Source organism: Rhipicephalus sanguineus, chromosome 9 (genome assembly GCF_013339695.2).
Source record: "Rhipicephalus sanguineus isolate Rsan-2018 chromosome 9, BIME_Rsan_1.4, whole genome shotgun sequence".
Lineage (NCBI taxonomy): Eukaryota > Metazoa > Arthropoda > Arachnida > Ixodida > Ixodidae > Rhipicephalus > Rhipicephalus sanguineus.
The window spans coordinates 26,833,861-26,852,076 of NC_051184.2; the positions used below are offsets into that span (position 1 = coordinate 26,833,861).

Consider the following 18,216-nt stretch of genomic DNA (forward strand, 5'->3'; position numbering starts at 1 on the left):
CAATCAATCAATCAATCAATCAATCAATCAATCAATTGGGCCTATAGTGCAGCGCAAGAAACACACGGACGGACATTCAACCAATCAATCATTCAATCAGGCCTATACTGCAGCGCAAGAAACACATGGACTGAATAAAAAACGACAACGGCGAGCACTGTTCCGTCCGTGTGGTACTTGCGCTGCAGTATATAATTATGTACTTACCAACACGCCTAACTCGCCACATGAATCAATCAATCTGTCACAGTAAGTTAGAATCAGTTACATCCCATCAGTCACACTCAGCCAGTCGAAGTCAGTCGGTCAGAGTCAGTCATTCAGACTCGGGGTGCTATCTGGGATGCCATTCTGGAGGGAGGGCGTTCGGTCGTGTTGGTAGTTCATCGCACTTCAGAAACCATAGTGCACTACACGAACACGATACAAGATGAAGACAGAAAAAGCGCTTGTCCTGTGTTCACCTTGTGTCGTGTTCGTGTAGTGCGCCATGGCTACTGAAGTACTATACAATTCCGGGCACTGTCGCGTTCCGATATGTCGCCAACTGTGATTGGACCAGAGGGCTGCTACGCCCTCTGTGATTGGCTTAAAATGCCACCATTACGAGATATGACAATGCGTTGGAATTTGACCGTGTCCGGAATACCCCCGCCCCGCTCCGGCCTTTCCAGACCTGCTGCATCATTTTTTAAATATTTTTTTGTGGTTTTTTGTGACTTGGTCAGAATGAGGCATCCAGCAGCAGCCATGACTAGCGAAACCCGTAAAAGGTTTGCAAGTGAAGTTTCGCTTAAAAAAACAAAAGCATACGAATAATCTCTGGGGTTTAACGTCCCGAAACCACGATACGATTATGAGAGACGCCGTAGTGGAGGGCTACGGAAATTTCATCCACCTGGGGGTTCTTTGACGTGCACGTAAACCTAAGTACACGGGCCTTAAACATTTCTGCCTCCATCGAAAATGCAGCCGCCGCGGCCTGGATTCGATCCCGCGACCTTCGGGTCAGCAGTCGAGCGCCATAACCACTAGACCACCGTGGCGGGGAAGAACATACGAAAGAAAGCTGATCGACAGCTAAAGCAGTATCAAACGCAGCGACGAGGCGGCTGCCATAAAATAGGAAAGAACCTCGATTATAAACCAATATAAAATTTCGGGAGCAAGTGGCGCACAGAAAACTACATAATTCCTTCGAACACCAGTAATGTGGTTTTACTGCGGTGAATTCGGCAGTCTCTTCAGCCAGGAAAATTAAGCGCAGTAATTGTAGCTCGCAGAAAACAACATAAGTGAATGCGTCTGTTTGCGGCTTCACCGACGTATCGTCAATTGCGACTCTAATTAACGCGTTATATAACCGTGATTACTAATTAAATGCAAAAACAAAGGGCTTAGTGGAGGTTTCCTAACTGAAATGGAAACAGCATGTACTCGGTTCTGTTCGCGCAACATGATCTATATTCACTTTTCTTTATGCTAGATTAGCGATATAGCCAAGACATTATGAACTGCTGATGTGAAGGTACTCCACGTTTGCGAGAATGAAATCCCCGCTCCATTCTTAAAGGGGCCGCGAAACGCTTTTGACGATTTTTTCTTTACAAAACCGTTGAGCTGCAAGCATGGACCGATGTACGTTTTCTGCGTAAATTGTGCAATCACAATATTTAAAACGTGGGCATCGCTGCAGATCACTGTGCGCCACCGCGCCGAAGTTTCAGCTCCGAGAGAGCTCGTTTCGCAGAACTTCCGCCGTCGGTGTCGGTGACGGCGTCGCTTGTGAGCGAAAAATCGTCCGTAACCGAAAAACAGATAAAGATGCAAATAAAACAAACAATCAAAATCTTCTCTCACATTGAAATCGAACCCGGGCCGTTTGTGTGGTAAGCGGGTGTCCTACCACAAAGCCACGACGTTGCTTGCAACTGCTTCGGAAAAAAAAAAAAAAAGACTACGTAAATGCCATGTAGTGGAAGGAGTCTCCTTAACGCATTTTGTTCGGCAGGTGTCACGACGAAAATGAGCCTGTTCGGCGATTTGTAGGCGCATTGGCGAGACCATAAAATTACGTTTTTTCGCGCGACGCCATGCTTCGAAAAAAGCCTGTATAGTGCACCCATCGCCGCTAAAAACACACACAAACTTGCAAACAGCTCCAAAAATGGACAACTATGTCCATCTAGCAGAAAACATATTGTCGCGACGTCAAGAGAGAGGTCGTAACGCCAAAATCGAGAGAAAAGCAGCAGGTCGGTCTTTTTAATACCGCGCGCCATCGAGTTCTTTCTTCTTTCTGGCTCCTGTATAAAGCGTATGAGCCTTTGCGCTGTCGTCTTCGTCTTTCTCGTAACACGCACGTGGTAATATCAAGCAAACATGAGATAATGTGCTGCCATCTGTGAAGCACTGTGAGAAACATGTCACGACTCTAGCACAGGGAAGTGCTTTTGATCGAAAACCTGTACCATTACTATAGATACATCGCGCGCGCGTGTGTGTCTGTGTGTGTTACACACACACATTAATAAGTATGCACTTAGTGGTTGAAGTGCGCAGTGCGCACTAAGGTCTGGATTTTGCTATCGCGTTCAACTCTTAAAGGCGAAGCTTAAGGGTCCCCCAGTTTTTCACATTTCTTTATTCGTATGCCAGATGAACGATATTACTTTACTACTGCGGTAGTTGTCATGACCGCTTACACAAAAATAAATTGTTGATTTCTTCAGCGGACTATTGGCTTACGCGCATGCTGACCATTCTTTCGAGGCTGGCTGTGTTCGCCACTGCACTGCGAAGTTCTATGGAAGTAAACGCTGCCACCCGAGGTCCGACAGTTACTCCATCAGTTTGCGCTGGTTTGCGCACGACACCCTTGTCTCGCAGTCTCGACGGACTAACTATTTGCTGCGGGGACGAACTGCGGCAGTGGCTCGCATTTCGCTCCATTGCGGTTTAGAGCGTAGTTGCAGCAGCATAACCGCTTATACAGAATTTCAGCGCCTCTATAAGAGAACAACGACTATCAGCTAACAAGCATTCTTACCTGCAGGCTCGAAGATGGAACAAAATACAGCAGGATTGAAGAGCAGAGGCGCAGAGGCAGCTGCAAGGCGTGGACGATTGTTCGTCTTCGGGCCTAAAGGTGCACGCGCTACCACGCGCTGTCGATACGAGTCCCAAGCGAAATGGGACAACCCACTACGGATACGATGTGCTAAGCAACGTTACTAGTTGGTGCTAAGCAGTTGGCTCTTGAAGAAACAAGGTGAAAATGAATTTAGTAAGATTAACGTGCGCCGCGGCGGAACCGCGGTTACGGTGCTCGGCTGCTGACCCCATCGTCACGGGTTCGCTCCCGGCCGCGGCGGTCGCATTTCGATGGAGGCGAAATGCTATGCTCATTTTTGACCATCTTACAGCGCTTAAGAGACGAGGACGAAGTTCAAACAAGGTGACGACTTCAAACTTCCGTTATTATAATAGCACTTATTTCCTTTTTTGTAATTAATGTAATTATCTTCCATAGGATTTAATACCCTTTGTAATTTGATTGATCTTTACCTTCGTAATTTTTTTCTACTTTAGTAATTGGGAGGTAAACATTAATGTATTTTTCATCCATAGGCTACAATAATTCTTCTTGGCCAATCCCCCAGAGTGGGTATGGGCCAAAATTGGTAGGCTACAAACAAAGAAACAAACGAACAAACAAAGTGAAGACACGAGCGCTGACTCACAACTAAAGTTTATTAAAAGAAATGACACGAATAAATACAAAGGCCAACCACGTTTCAACGGAGCGACTGCGCGTGTGCAGCAGAGTCATCCAAGTGATCAGGTGATGTTTAAGTAAGCTTGTCAAAAATGAACTATCACCAAATAGCCCAGGTTTCCCTTCTATATGAACTGCGCGATGTCAGTGCGCGTTAAGAACCACCAGAGAGTCCACATTTCCGGAGCCCTTCACTACTGCGTGCCTCGTAATCGCATCGTGGTTCTGGCACGTAAAACCCTGCAGATATTATTAGCCGTGCTTGTAAGATTAAAAGACAGCCGATAAGAAAGATACGAACTGTAAGATTTGCATCCCCTGGTAACTGCCCGAAAGACTCGTTTCATCGGCTTGGGCTGCGTGTGCCGTCTTGACCACAGCCACTTGGTACGCATATGGCGCACTGAATCACCTCAACGCATATACCGCGTGTACTCTTGAACATGCACAGTGATAAGAAACCGTTATCAAGACATAGCGAGCCGTTGTGTAAGAGACGCTCATTACGTTGCATTCACGTTCTCAGTTCTTGTATTGTTCCAGATTCAGTTCTCAGTTCTTGTATTGTTCCTGACTCTTGTATTGTTCCTACCCCACCCCCCTCTCCAGAGTGTGGTTTCGTTAGCACTTAGCGATGCTTTCTGCACATCATGTGGTGTCGCACTACCTCCGCGGTGATTGGCCCACCCTTGACTGAGCGATGATGTCGCGTGATGACGTAACATATTTAGGCAATTTGTGACGTCTTGATGACGTCACAAGCTGTTCCCTGTTCACACGCCCCTCGCTCGGAGAAGGTCACGTGGGTTCTTGCGTCAATTTCTTGCCTTCCATGTTTCGCACCAGGTCATCGTGCAACGAGGCACTTCAGGGTTTTGCCTTAAAAACCAAACGGCGAGTTTCATTTAGGCATAAATAACGGCAACATTGTAGCAGAAATCACTTGTTATTCAGGCACACAAATGTGCCTTCATGCAATCGCGTTATCCACGCAGCTCAACTATCGCCCGGTTATTGTGGACGTGAAGTACTCTATCATTGCGAAGAAGGACCATGAAAGGTACCGTTATTGCGATCAATATCTATAAAGAGCTTTAGATTAGGAGGCTGTGTATACTGTTGTCCTTTTATTTGCCAGGTGCATTTCATATCCCTCTTTTATTGTCTTTTTTTTAAATGACCATATGACTGCTGCACATGTGGACCCTGCTCATTATTTGCAGCACACTTGATATTTATGTACGCTGCTTTGTGACGTCACCCAGAACGATCGTCCAACCTTGGGAACTATAATTTAGCTAACAACACAACATATATCCGGTATTATTGTACACACTTTCCGGTTAGTAAACTGCAACTGTACACCGTACACCTAGATCGTTCTTGACCGAATAGTAGTGCCAATGCCAGATGAGTGTAGCCGAGAGGAAGCCTCCCAGGAAGTCTTTTATACCTGTACACGACCGACAGGTCACGGACCGCTTAACATCAATAATACCAAAACAATGGACTGTTTGATTTTTATTTTTATTAATATTACTCCCGTGTAAACGCGTCGAGAAAATCACAATGCATTTCGCCCTTCGTTGTGCGGTGCTATTTTTAGACATCCTGAGACGATCCTCGTTCGCCGCTTTCATCGATGCGCAGCAGTCGACTCACTTCGTACGCGCGAGGGAGCCGACTGAAACGTCCTGGACGTTGTATGGCCAGAATAACAGCCAGGTGTCCAGGTTTACCACTGCCGGCCTTGAAGTCCGCGGAGAAGCTCGCTTGACGCAGTTCTTGAAGTCCGTGACGCGCTCCATCGCGCCGGTCGCAAGCAGTTCCAGCTCGAAGCGTGGATCCTCGAGCTCGTGAGTGGTCCCCGCAATCCGAAGAACAGCTCCCTACAGTGTCAAGTGGACCGTCCAATCCCCAAGTCCCTGGCGCTGTCCTTTTTATCCTACAGAAGTACGGTCCATACGATGTCGCCCTCAAGACCGTAAGTTGCCCAACGTGCTTCATCAATACGTATTCACAAGCATAGGGGTGCGCAGGGTTTTGCTTTAGTGGAAGGGAGGGGGGCAAGGGGCAAGGCTTGCCCCCCTTTCCCCGTCACTCTGCTTCTCGAGTCCAAAAGAAAACAAGCTTCGCGATGGATGCAAGTGAAACGCGATAACGTGTTTCTCGCAACGGCCTGCCTTTGGTCCCCGGCTTTCCGGGTGTAAACGTTGGAAGTACACAGTACTTGTAATGCAATGTTCGGCCACCATTATCGTAAAAAACCTGCGTGGCCGTAACCCTGCACATTAAACAATGGCGGGACAGGTCTGACGGAGTATATAGGTATGGGACACATATGGCTCCCGCCTTAGATGATTAGGAATTGCAAATATATTGACTTTAACTTCCCTCGATAAATCCAAGTAGGCAGTGAAATTCATATACGGCCCTGTTGAGTCACAGTGGTGAATAGTCCTCACGAGTATGAGCGGGCGAATTCAGGCTGTGTCCGGATTACCGTTAAAGTTAACCAGAAGACAGTTTTGCTTGCGACTAGGTGGAACCTGACCACCCCAAGCTCCTGCTATGTCATCTCTTCAATATCAACGGCAGGCTTTCGGTAAAGCTAGCCGAACTTCCAGTTAATGGTCGTCTCTCTCTCTTCTAGTTAGCATAACATGCTCAAGAGAAGTTGCTGTGGGGGTTATGTGTTACAACTTCATGAAAGTTCGCGCTGCCCAGAACTGACCTAAGGAAAAGTAGAAAAAATATGCACTCAGGGTGATGTGCCTACTAACGACTGATTTATCTCTGTGCCAGACAACTTGCTTATGTACGACACGAAAAGGACAGAGAAAGAACGAAAAAAAGAGCAACGAAATAAATGGGTTGTTAGTACGCGCATCGCCCTGTGTGTTCTTTCTTCTACTTGTCCTCTAGCCGCTCACTTACGGATGCGTGTCGTCGCCCCCCCCCCCTTCCCCTATCTTCAAGAAATATTCATATGGGTTTTTGAGAAATCGGGCGAAGTTCAGCCCGCGCTACGCCACTCTTTTCTGGCCCCAGGCACCTGGCACTCGCCGTGCCAGTGCTCCTCGCAGCACCCGAGATGGTATTCAAGGTGCCCACGCTCGCTCGTGCCAACGTCCACTGTGGGGCGCGAACTCCTCAGGTCATCGGAAGGACGACGTCCAGACACGGCGTGGCGGTGGCGCCCGCAGTGACGTCGCTCTACTGGACGACGTCGCCGTCGTCGCCGCCGCAGCCTCCTCGTCGTCTTCGTCGTCGTCCATGTGTCCCCTGCGCTTCTCGCCGCTCGCCGGGCCAGAGCCACGCACGACAGGCAAGCGGCGATCAGGGCCAGCTGAACGAGGAACGCAGCCACCACGGCCGCGGTCAGGACGCTGGGCGTGGCGCAGACCATGCGCGAGTCGCTCCTGGACGCTGTCGCAAGGAAGACGCCGTGAGAAGGACTTTTCGGCTCAATCCGGGTTGGTAAGAAATCTCAGCCTCTTGCCCGTTAACAGGTTCACGTATCACAGATTGCGGATTACCCCCCGTTTACGGATTACCCTCTTGCCTCTTAACCTCTTTCCGCATTACCGTTTACTGATTACCCGGAACACTGCTGCAAACATAGCTGACATCAGTTTCCTTTTATGTGTTCCACTACGTCACTGCGCAAGGAAATTAGAACTCGGTCATTCATTTCACTACAGTTCTGCGAGTTCCGTGATTCATCGCAATATGCTGAAAATGTTCTTTTGTTCCTAAACTCTCATTAAAAAATTCCCTTTTGATGATCACCTCGTCACTTACATGCTTACGTGAACAGATAAGCGGAATGCACTTCGTAACAATACATGCGCCGCACACATGCGTTAGACAGCGTTATTGCCATCAGCGCTGATATACTCGCATCCGCTCTTCATGGCCATTATGCTTAGAGTGTATACTACAGTCCACGACAAAGCTCTTGTTTATATGTAATTGAGCCAATCAATCATACCTTTTTAACCATAGCTACAATTACGCAACACCAGCAAACACTGACTATTGTAACACTGGCGATAGCGCCAGGTCACGTAAGAACCACACCATCGCACTCAATAAGAGCCAGTGTCACCTTTTTTTTAAGGGTGAAGAGCGTGCAGCAAAATTTCTAACTTTCCAAATATATCTCAGTACTGTCCTGTTACCCCCCCCCCCTCCCCGCTTTTTCGACCACTACAACAGCGTCCGTTTTATCGCTCGTTGGCTGCTTTGCGTAATGTACTGCTCTGATATTTGACAGAAAGAAGCGCTATAGTAGAAATGAGGGCTGAGGATGAAGTATCCTTCCTTCTTCGTCTGCGCAAACCGCTGGTGTTTCTTAAATCTGAATCCCCAACAACTCTCCCAAGCTACCCCGCCCCTACTGTTACTTCTTCTGAAGGTTACCGCTCATCCTGATGCTCAAGTTTGTTGCTGCTCTTGAAATTTCACTGCCATCTGCCTGCCTCATACCGTAGTAAGCGTTGTGACTCTACGCGATGGCGCAGCTGCCAGCCCCTGTCCTGGACCCCGCTGAACCGGGAAGCCTCACTCACTTCGGTCCCGACTGCTGAAGACGCCCGAGTCGGTGGCGCCCCCTCCGATGCCCTGCACGATGATCTCCCTCTGCAGCGGGTACTCGGGAAGCGGCATGGTAGGCAGTATGTGCTTCTTGACGCCGCCAGCCCTGGCGCTGCTCGCCGCCGCCGGCGGCGTCGCGTTCGAGGCAGCTGCGCCGGAGGTCGGGGACGCTCGCGTAGTAGCGACGGCCGACCTGCGGCTCATGCGCCTCTGGAGGCCCAGCGGCTGGAAGTACATGCGCCGTCGCCTCCGACGTTTGCCGAAGGACCGAGCCCCGCCAGTGGCGCACGTGGCTGGCGCGCATTCGTGCAGGCAGAACTGCACCGTCACCTGCGACGCGAACGCATTTGCCATTGCGTAGAGCGAAGCGAGGAATTGTGGCATTTGTTTAATGCCCGCAAATCGGTTCAGCGGAAACCCGCAAGCTAGCGGGAGGGTTCGGAAAGAGAAAATTGACAACCACCCGTTTGTAGCGCGAAGCTACAAGGAAGGTCAATTGGTAGTGCGACCGGCCCATCAAGGCGTTGGTCCCGGGTTCGATCCTCGGAGTAGGACGAATTTTTGGGCAACTAGGAAGCTCACCAATGCGGCGTTTTGGGCTTGTTGGTAATCCATATTGAAGAGAGGTAAAAGCGTACAGAAAACATGGACGAAAAAAGGCACGCATAGACAGTAAAGACACACATATACAAAACGCATGTGTGTGTGTGTGTGTGTGTGTATATGTGTGCCATTTTTTTTGCCCATGATTCCTGCGCGCTTTTAGCTCTCTTCAGCTAAAAGCTTTCTTTCTGAGAAATCCGTATGCATTTCCTTGTGGCTTCGTGCTACAAACGGGCGGTTGTCTAATTTCCTTTCTTAGGAACCTGTTTAGAAAGCACCTCTCGGTAACATAGAATCAAACATTCGAGATTCAGCGACGCGGAAACATTCCGCCACGCACAATATACTGAGGCCAGCGCGGCTTTAGAGTAAACACACTCTAACAAGAATAAAGTCCTTTGACTTTCTTGTGTCAGCCCTGACTTGCCATGTATATGACTCTCTTTAAAGAGACACGTGAACTCTCTTTGGAGATCATTACAGTCGTGGGAACCGGAAGAGAGCCAACGTGACTCTTTAAAGAGAGTATATACGTGACAAGTCAGGACTAAGCGAAAAGTGTATAACACATACTCTTCGTCTTCTTAGAGTGCACAGTCAGCAGTGTGCGCCAACGAACTCCAGTGAAAAATTCTAAGGTTTACAGTGCTTTCCGGTGCGCCCCGGCGTCACTGCGGTGGAGTCAGCGTTTCCACCAGTGCGATCCACTTCTTTCCCAGAGAACTGGGTCGCACTGGTGCCAGTGAATTTCAGTATGCACCAGTGCGATCTAGTGTCAGAAAGTGTCGCGCTGCTAGCACGTGCATGAACCTCCAGTTGCCGGAACGGAGCAAGGAAAAAGTTAGGAGGGAGCATTGAGCAGTGCAGTAAATATAAATAAACAAAGAAAAGTACTCACACGCCAAGCTTGGCCCCCTTTTCCCGTTAGGGAAAGGGCCCCTGAATTTTTCGTACAGGGCCTCCAGTCTGTCATATACTATTCCAACCACACTTAGCACATTCATAGGTTCGTGTAGCGAGAAGTTAAACTGCAGGTCAATGTAAAAAAGAGATTGGGCACTGTACAGACAAGGGAACCGGTGTTGCCATCTACCTTCCTCAACCTCCTATAGTCGTATACAACTTTAGAAGGCAGCGGCATTTCTTTCTCAAAGGCGGATGAACACAAGCCTGCACCAATGGGCGCGCACTCGGGACTGACGTCATGAGCGGGACGGCCGGTGGCTCCGCCTTCGGAGAACATCGGCGCGTGCATGAGCGGGACTATTTCTTTAGTCGCGTAGGCGATCGGCAGCCGCGCTTCGGTCGTCTGGGTGGGGCCTCTCCTGCCTTCTTAAGTTGTATCCGGCTATAGTTAAATCGAACTAACGCTCGAATGGTCGCCCACACGATCTTGTGACGCGAATATAGTCGTGTATACCTGAAAGCGTACAACAACGTCGTCGGCGAACTTGAAGGCTTCAAACCGGCTCTGCAGCGTCCTTGTCTTGTCTCCGGGCAACTTCTCCAGAGCTGGGAAGATGTTTCTGTCCGTAGGACAGCTGCATCGCGAAGTAAGGAAAAATAAAACTGAAGCAGGAACTATTTATCGGGGAGCTAATAATAATAATAATAATTGGCGCAACGCAATAGCTGGCCGTGTCTGCCATTTCTGAAAATGTTGAAGGCCACTTACCCAGAACTGTCGATGAGGACGATGGAGTCGTCGTTCTGGCCACTTGTCGCCACCAGGTTCCTCGCGAACAGTCCGAAGACGCCTGCAGAGAAACGTGACAGAAAAAGAAGAGAGACAAAACGAATACCTTCACGTTTTGGAAGTTCGGATGCTCGGATGTGTGCGATGTAGTGCAGCTTAAATGACCGCCTTGCAGGCAACTGACATCATCGTCAACATCAGCACCACCACTATTATGATCACGTTACATGGTGAGAGGTCGGGTCACAGTGGTATATGGAGCTACGGTATATGAAGTTACCTACAGAGTTATGGAGGAAGGAAGCAGACTAAAAGGGAGCACCACGTCGTTCCGTTAGTCACGTCCTCGGCAAGCCAAGCTCCTCTGACGTCGACCCTCCCGCTCGACGAGGGCCAGTGCGCGGTGCCTACTGGGTGAGATTAGGCACCCACGAAGCCCGCAACAACCATAGCGAGCATGACGAATCAATAGTCGCGCTTGCCTGTCACGTGACCAGGTCCTATTTCTCCCTTAACTTTGTTATGACTATAGGCTTCAAGATACGAAAGAAGGGGAATTGATCGCGGGGCTCGTTTCTTCGATAGACACAACTAATGAAACCAGCAGACAATTAAACTAGGGAACGCACAGGGGATATTATTTGGTGTTTCTTTTAAGCGTAATGATTTTGACCTAAACCCACCACGTTCGAATTACGCGTCCTATGCTCCACCAATTGAGCTGCGACGGAGATGGTCCCACGACGCTCCTTATAGTTTGTTTCCTTCCTCCAGGCTCCCAAGTGTTCTTCCATTCTCCGCTATTCGAGGCGGTACCTACTGTCTCCGTCCATCTCGATTCGCAAGAAGAGCTCGTCGCCTAGCTTCGCGCCTGCCACGTCCACGCCGGCTCTGTCCGTGATGCGAAGGCGCACGTTGGGCGACGGGGCGGTCGCGTTCACCACGCCCGGCACGCGGCTCGCAGGACCCACGCCTCTGAAAGAAAAAATAGGCTCAGTGAGAGCGACGCACCACAGGCTTAGATTACCGCGAGAGCTGTCTCTGCACCTGAAAACTGCTGAACACCTTAGAATTTCCAGACAATTAACTCCGCGCGCTTCCTCACTTTAAGAGTCTCTGTACACTCAAACCTCCTTATAACGAAGTAGCATCTGACACGAAAGTATCTTCATTAAATACGAGAATTCGTTACAAACGTCTATTTGTAACACTACATAAGTTGGCACTATGCTTAAATTACTTCGTTATATCTGGAATTCGTTATAAACGTATATTTGTAACACAACATATGGTGAAACTATGCTTAAATTACTTCGGTATATCCGGAATTCGTTATAAACACATATTTGTCGCCCTGTATCTATGGTAATACTATTCTTCCTTTACTTCGTTATAACCAACATTTGTTATAAACGCATATTTGTAACCCTCTATCTATGGCAAGACTATTCTTCACTTGCTTCTTTATAACCAAAATTCCTTATAAACGTATATTTCTAACATTATATCTATAGCAAGACTGTTCTTCATTTACTTCGTTATAACCAAAATTCCTTAAAAACGTAGCTTGAAAAATTGTATTTATGGCGAGACTATGCTCATTCACTTCTTTCATTATTCGCGTATATTCGTGACTCTGTACCCATGGTGAGATTATTCATCAAGTTCATTATAACTCATAATTTGTTATATTTGTACTCATTATGTCAAGGTTTGTCTCTATTTGTAAACTACTCTTTCGCAATATAGAAGAAACATTACTCAAGCGGCGACGCCACCTTGAAGATCCCGCACCCATAGAGTTTCCTACAATACTTACTAGAGGGAACTCTGGCGCTAGTGTCTATGGGAGCTGCAACGCATGGCGCTTCAGCCAGCATGGGAATGATGGGCAGTACACGGATTTGTCTAAACTTCGTTCTTTCGGCTCCGTTTGGCTCTGCGTCGCCTGCATCCGCTTTGTCGCAAAACGAAGTTCAGCAAAAGTCAGCAGTTCCACTTCAGCACTTTATCCTTTTTAGGCTCATCAATTCAAATCTGGTCACGAAGTTCAAAACGATCCATTCTTTTATTCGAAAGAAAACGAAAACACAGCAATAAACAAAGCCACAACTGCGTTCGAAGCCCGCAAGTACGAAGACTAGGCAAATCCGTGTACTACTACCTATCATTCCATTGGTGGCTGAACGATCGCAGCGCCAGAGTCCCCTCTAGTTAATTTTAGGAAACTCTATGCCCGCACCAACCCCACGTGATGTTACAGATTTCGAGGGGGTCTGCTAGAGCCGAGATTAATTGCTTACATCGGTAAAAATGAAGTACGTTGTGTTCCAAAGGAGCCGGAGACTTAACGCGGCAAGTTTCGGGAACTTTCAGTGAGACATTATGGCCTGATTACGATATAATGGGAACTTCGAAATCCATGACGACACATTGACATTCATGTGCTGAATTTCGGCGCGAAATTCAAGAATGATTTTGGCCTTCGGTTCCTTCTGAGAATTACCATATGATGGCGGTGTTACGATGATACAGCTCTCAAATGACGCGCCATTATAAACTAATCTAGGGTTTCGCTCCAGGGTCTCGTTAAGTGGCCTCCCACCTTCGTTGCACCTTGGTTTGCTTCATTTCTCATAAACAAAGCAAGCAAAGTAACGAATTTTGCGTCGTATGAGCATCGTAGCCACCCTGTGATTGCGACGAATAAATAAGCACTCCTGTAGCGTGCGCAGGGTTCTAAATTCACCGTTTGTGCCCTGTCTATCTGTTAAGCGAACAAATAGACTGGTTGTTTTCTTACATGACGGTGAGGCTAGGTTCGGGAATCCTAACACGCACAAACACAAACACGCACACAGACACACTTCCTCTCGCTTACTTGAGAGAGAGAGAGAGAGAGAGAGAGAGAGGAAAGGTACACGTGAAGCTCACCCCACGAGAACCTTGTAGGTGTTGGTGACCGTGCGGTTGCCGGTGTCGAAGATGCAGAACAGCTTGACGATCCTGTCACCCTTCTGCTGAATGACCGGATGCTGCTGGATCACGATGGTGCTCGTGAACCGGCCGCGGTCCTGCAGAGTCGGTAACGCGCACGGTAAAGTACTAAAACGACAACAACAAAATTAGGCGCGACTTCAACTGACTTAACGTCGCGATGGCTGATTGAACAGCGAAGCCGGTGGCATCAGTTTTAGCTTGGCCGTCGCCGAATATTTCAAAACGAATGCGAGATTATCACCATTTTCAAGATGGTTATCATCAGCCAGTCCTCCTCTCCACACCACCTGCTTCAATCCCGCCATGGCTTCTCCACGTCGCTACCCTTTCTCTACCAGGCTCAAGTCGCTACACTAGGCTTCCCACTCGCCCACTTAGCTTTTTCCATGCTCTCCCTCTCGTCAGGCTTCGCTCTCGCAGCTCGGTTAGAAACTGCGGACGACGGATCCCCAGGTATTTATTTACCTCTGCTTTAAACAGATGCGCTGTTAAAATTATAATTGATGTTCCTGTCATCAAGCAATGAGTGACGTTTCGGCTCACACAGAAGTTCGGTTTTCAGATCCAGCTTAACCCATACCGTATACGAGACGTAACAGACTCACATCCTCGGACACTCCGCACCGCCGATCCATGAGGCCCATGACGAGCGTGGTCTCCCGAGATCCGCGTCCTTGGATGTCGCAGCCGGCGGTCTCGTCTCGCGGGTAGATCCTTCCCGCGAACGGATCCTTGGTGTGCAGGGTGAGCGCCATCGACTCCCGCGTGCACGACAACTGCACGGCTGCGTGATGCGGCGAGGAAACGGAAGCGTTCGATGCTGAAGTCTCGGAGAGCTTGAGCTTCAGCATGGCCTCTGAGCTCGGGCTGCACGCGCTGGGTTCGCGCCGCCGTATCTCGGAGGCTATGCTTTTCGGCCATGCTTTTCGGCCAACCCGTTTTCGAAAATAACTGCTGATGAAAACTGGCGCTGATTTCGCGCAATTATCACAGGAATGTTTAAAAAAGTATAAAATCTGGCATAAAGTCACTATAGAAAAACAATTATTATTGTTGGGGTTTAACGTCCCAAAACCACGGTATAATTTGAGGGACGCCGTAGTGGAAGGCTGCGAAAATTTCGATCACCTGGGTTCTTTAACGTGCACCTAAATCTAAGTGCACGGGCCTCAAGCATCTCGCCTCCATCGAAAACGCGGCCGGTGCGGCCGGGATTCGATCCCGTGACCTTGGGGTCAGCAGTCGAGCACCGTAACCACGAGACTACCGTGACAGATCTTAGCTGCTGACTGCATTCCACATAGTAACACGGTGCCTATACGTACGCTCTGGACAGGCGGGCCTCTGGTAGTAGCCGACGCCGGGCGTCATGCGGAGCGCGAACCCTCCGAGGCTGACGGTGTCGTCGCCGGACATGGCGCACACGCCCGCGGCCGGCGCGAAGCTGTAGCTGCGACACGTGAACTCGCGGCTCGTCTCGCACAGCGAGCGGCACTGGTCGGCGCTGAAGGCGCTGCGAACCTGGTCGGCACGCCGCAGGTCCACGTCCTTGTGCAGCTCGAAGTCGCAGTTGGACGCTTGCCCCGAGGACGCTGGGGGTGTACGCGTGTGATATAGAGAGTTTGCGAATGTGACACGGGCACAGGGTGGGGCTTTCCATAGTAAAAACAAAGTAATAACACAATCGGAAATTTGGAAGGCGATTGGTCTGGACACCAAGCAATACTCACTATAGGACACACGCTCACCAAAACTCTACTCAGGCTGGCCCCACATGAACTAAACCTCACCATTCATACACTCAAAATTCCACTAATCTGGATTCTATTCAAATTCTAGTCAGCCGGTCTCAACTGAAATATAGCTCACAAAGAATTCAACCCAGCTCAGCTTGTTCAGGATCGGACTCACAGTCACAGATCGCTCCGAGTGAGTTAGTCGACTGATGAGTGCATTTGTCGGCCTATGTATACACACGTCTGAAGCAGACATACTGCCTCATGCAGAATATCAGGGGCGTAGCCAAGGAGGTGGAGGTTGGGAGAGTTCAACCCCCCCCCTCCCCCCCCTCCCCCCATGAATATTTTCAAATTTGCTTGCATATATATACCCCGCCTTCGGAGAGCATTGCCGAGTGCATGAGCGGGACTTTCTTTAGCCGCGGAGGCGATCGCTGCCGCGCTTCGGCCGTCAGGGCGGTTGTCCAGCTGGCCTAGTGCGGCTGAGAGGGCAAAAGAAAACAAAGGTAGGGATAGAAGGGAGGGCGAGACGACAGCGTCAGCGCTCACGCTGCCATCTTGTCCACCCTTCTATACCCCTATCTTTGTTTTCTTTTACTCTGTTTGAGTACCGCTTAACACTCAGAATGCCTCCTTAAAAATGTTTCACAGCCCGGAGTATCGATTGCGATTTAGAGTGCACCCCAGAACAACCCCGAACAAATCGCGCTCATCCTTACGCGGCAGGCAGAGGTTCTCGAAGTAGTGCACGTGCGGTCCCTGCGCCGGACCGAACGAACTCGGCTGGGAGCGCCTGTCCTGCGAGCTGAGGCGGCACTCCCTGGCGCGGCCGTCGAACTCGCCCGAGCGACAGGGGAACGAGGACTCGTGCAGGCACAGCTCCTGGCAGCGCTGGCAGCTGGGCACGCCGGACACCACGCGGTCGTCGAAGCCGCGAAGCTCCTTGTCGGGCACGCGCTCCATCACCCAGTCCTTGTCGCACGCCGGACCTGTGGGATGAACAAGGGCAGCAAAACTCACAGGGTCCCTTATGCATCCGCCTAAGATGACTCGAAGGCGAATAGCCATCGTCTTTTTCTGTTTATTCTCATTCGATTGCACTGATTGTCCCGCCCCCGAAAGCTTTCTGCACTTCGCGTGCCTCCGGGATCGGCCCACCTATATGACCAAGAGACGATGTCGTGTGATGACGTCACCATGTGACGTCACAGTGACGCACCAAGATCGTAAGCCTGAGCTAGTTAGTTGGTGTTCGTGATGAAGATTTCGTGCAGGCCTCAGGAGTGCGACAAAAACAAGGACGTCGTTTCTTCCATCCTTGTCCTTGTCTTACTCGTCAGCGCTGCACGAAATTTTCATCATGATCACAGTGAAGTCACTATGACGCCCTGATGACATCACAATTTTCGTGATCTGTGACGTCATGACGACGTCGTAGGCTTGCGTCATCACATAATGGTGATCTTTTTCAGAATTCAGTCTGTCCTTGTGATTTTTTTTTGTATCACTCGTGATGACGCCTACGGTCGCTTTTCGTGTTCGATGAGGCATCTAATGCTTTCGCCTTAATAAAACAGCATAATCGTTTTCTCGAGCGCGCGCACGCACGCACCGTGGACGCACATCTTGGCGAAGTAGTTTGAGCGGTCCGATGCCGGCACCAGGGGCGGCTGGTCGGCCGCCGAGCTGAGCGTGTTGGCCACGTCCTCGTCGTCCAGCGCGGTGGCCGCGAAGCACGCGTTGTGATCGTAGTTGACCACCACGCCCAGGCAGCGGGGCGACGCCTGGCAGCGCCGCAGGCAGTCCAGCGTCACGGCGCCCCGCGAGCGGAAGTCCTCGCGCGGCGCGAACATGGGCGACAGTCGACGCGAGCCGGGCTTCACGGCGACCATCTTTTCGAACGTCACAGTGTCTTCGCCCTGGGGACACTGCTCGTTCCTCGAATGCACTGCGTATAGATAGGAGCAATCAGTGACTCCTCCTCACCCTCTCACTCCTCACTCACTCACTCCTCACTCACTCACTCACTCACTCACTCACTCACTCACTCACTCACTCACTCACTCACTCACTCACTCACTCACTCACTCACCACTCACTCACTCACTCACTCACTCACTCACTCACTGTCAGATTGGTCATCGTCTTGCAGATTGACAATTAGCTGATTTAATGTGGGAGAGATGAAGGACATGAGAAAGTATTGGGTGTTCAGCTCAACAGCTGTTCATTGCCTCTGGCTTTACTTTCTCACCGGGAGGCTTGTTCCAGAACTGGACGTCCCTGAGCGTCGGCAGCTCCCTTGCCTGAGGGACGGCCATGGCGCCGGCTTTGAGGACGAGGCAAAGGACACCCGCGGTCCAGACGGTCAGGGCCAGCCCGCCGATCCTGGAGCGCATGTCCTTCGTCCTGCAGTTGTCAGGATACGCCGGCAACGGGGACAGGTGATACGCTTTCTGCGGGACAAGTTCTTCGCTGTTGAAACTGGATGTTCATTGAACCATGGGTTCTCTTGAACCACGCTGTCTACACCGCAATCGCCATCACTATATCATACGAGTCAGTGGCGAGGTACGGAGATTGTAAACAGCCATTAGCCTACAGTACTGAAAGGGTTGAACTTTCCGCCGCCTACGTCTCAGAGCATAAGAAATAAAGTATTGCAGCTTCTCGGTAATTCTCCAAGCTAGTGAACTACGTGAAGACTGGTGTGAAGGAGAATACACGAACCACACTGAAACCTTCTGATGACGACTCAATGACTGCGCAATTGAGGGGCATGCTTTGTGAGGAAAAGGTGA

The 18,216-nt window shown here is 49.9% G+C and overlaps 1 protein-coding gene across 1 annotated transcript; it reads right to left on the bottom strand.

The window, feature by feature from the left end:
- Positions 1-6,744: 6,744 nt before the first annotated feature.
- Positions 6,745-17,822, bottom strand: LOC119404825 (uncharacterized). The gene is made up of 11 exons (XM_037671499.2): positions 17,670-17,822; positions 17,028-17,363; positions 16,135-16,404; positions 15,002-15,268; positions 14,282-14,460; positions 13,611-13,750; positions 11,497-11,651; positions 10,656-10,737; positions 10,401-10,521; positions 8,353-8,707; positions 6,745-7,207 (listed from the first exon to the last, which is right to left on the bottom strand). Exons 1-11 carry the CDS (start codon positions 17,812-17,814, stop codon positions 6,795-6,797), a joined length of 2,463 nt encoding a protein of 820 aa, XP_037527427.1. The 5' UTR covers positions 17,815-17,822; the 3' UTR covers positions 6,745-6,794.
- Positions 17,823-18,216: the final 394 nt, after the last annotated feature.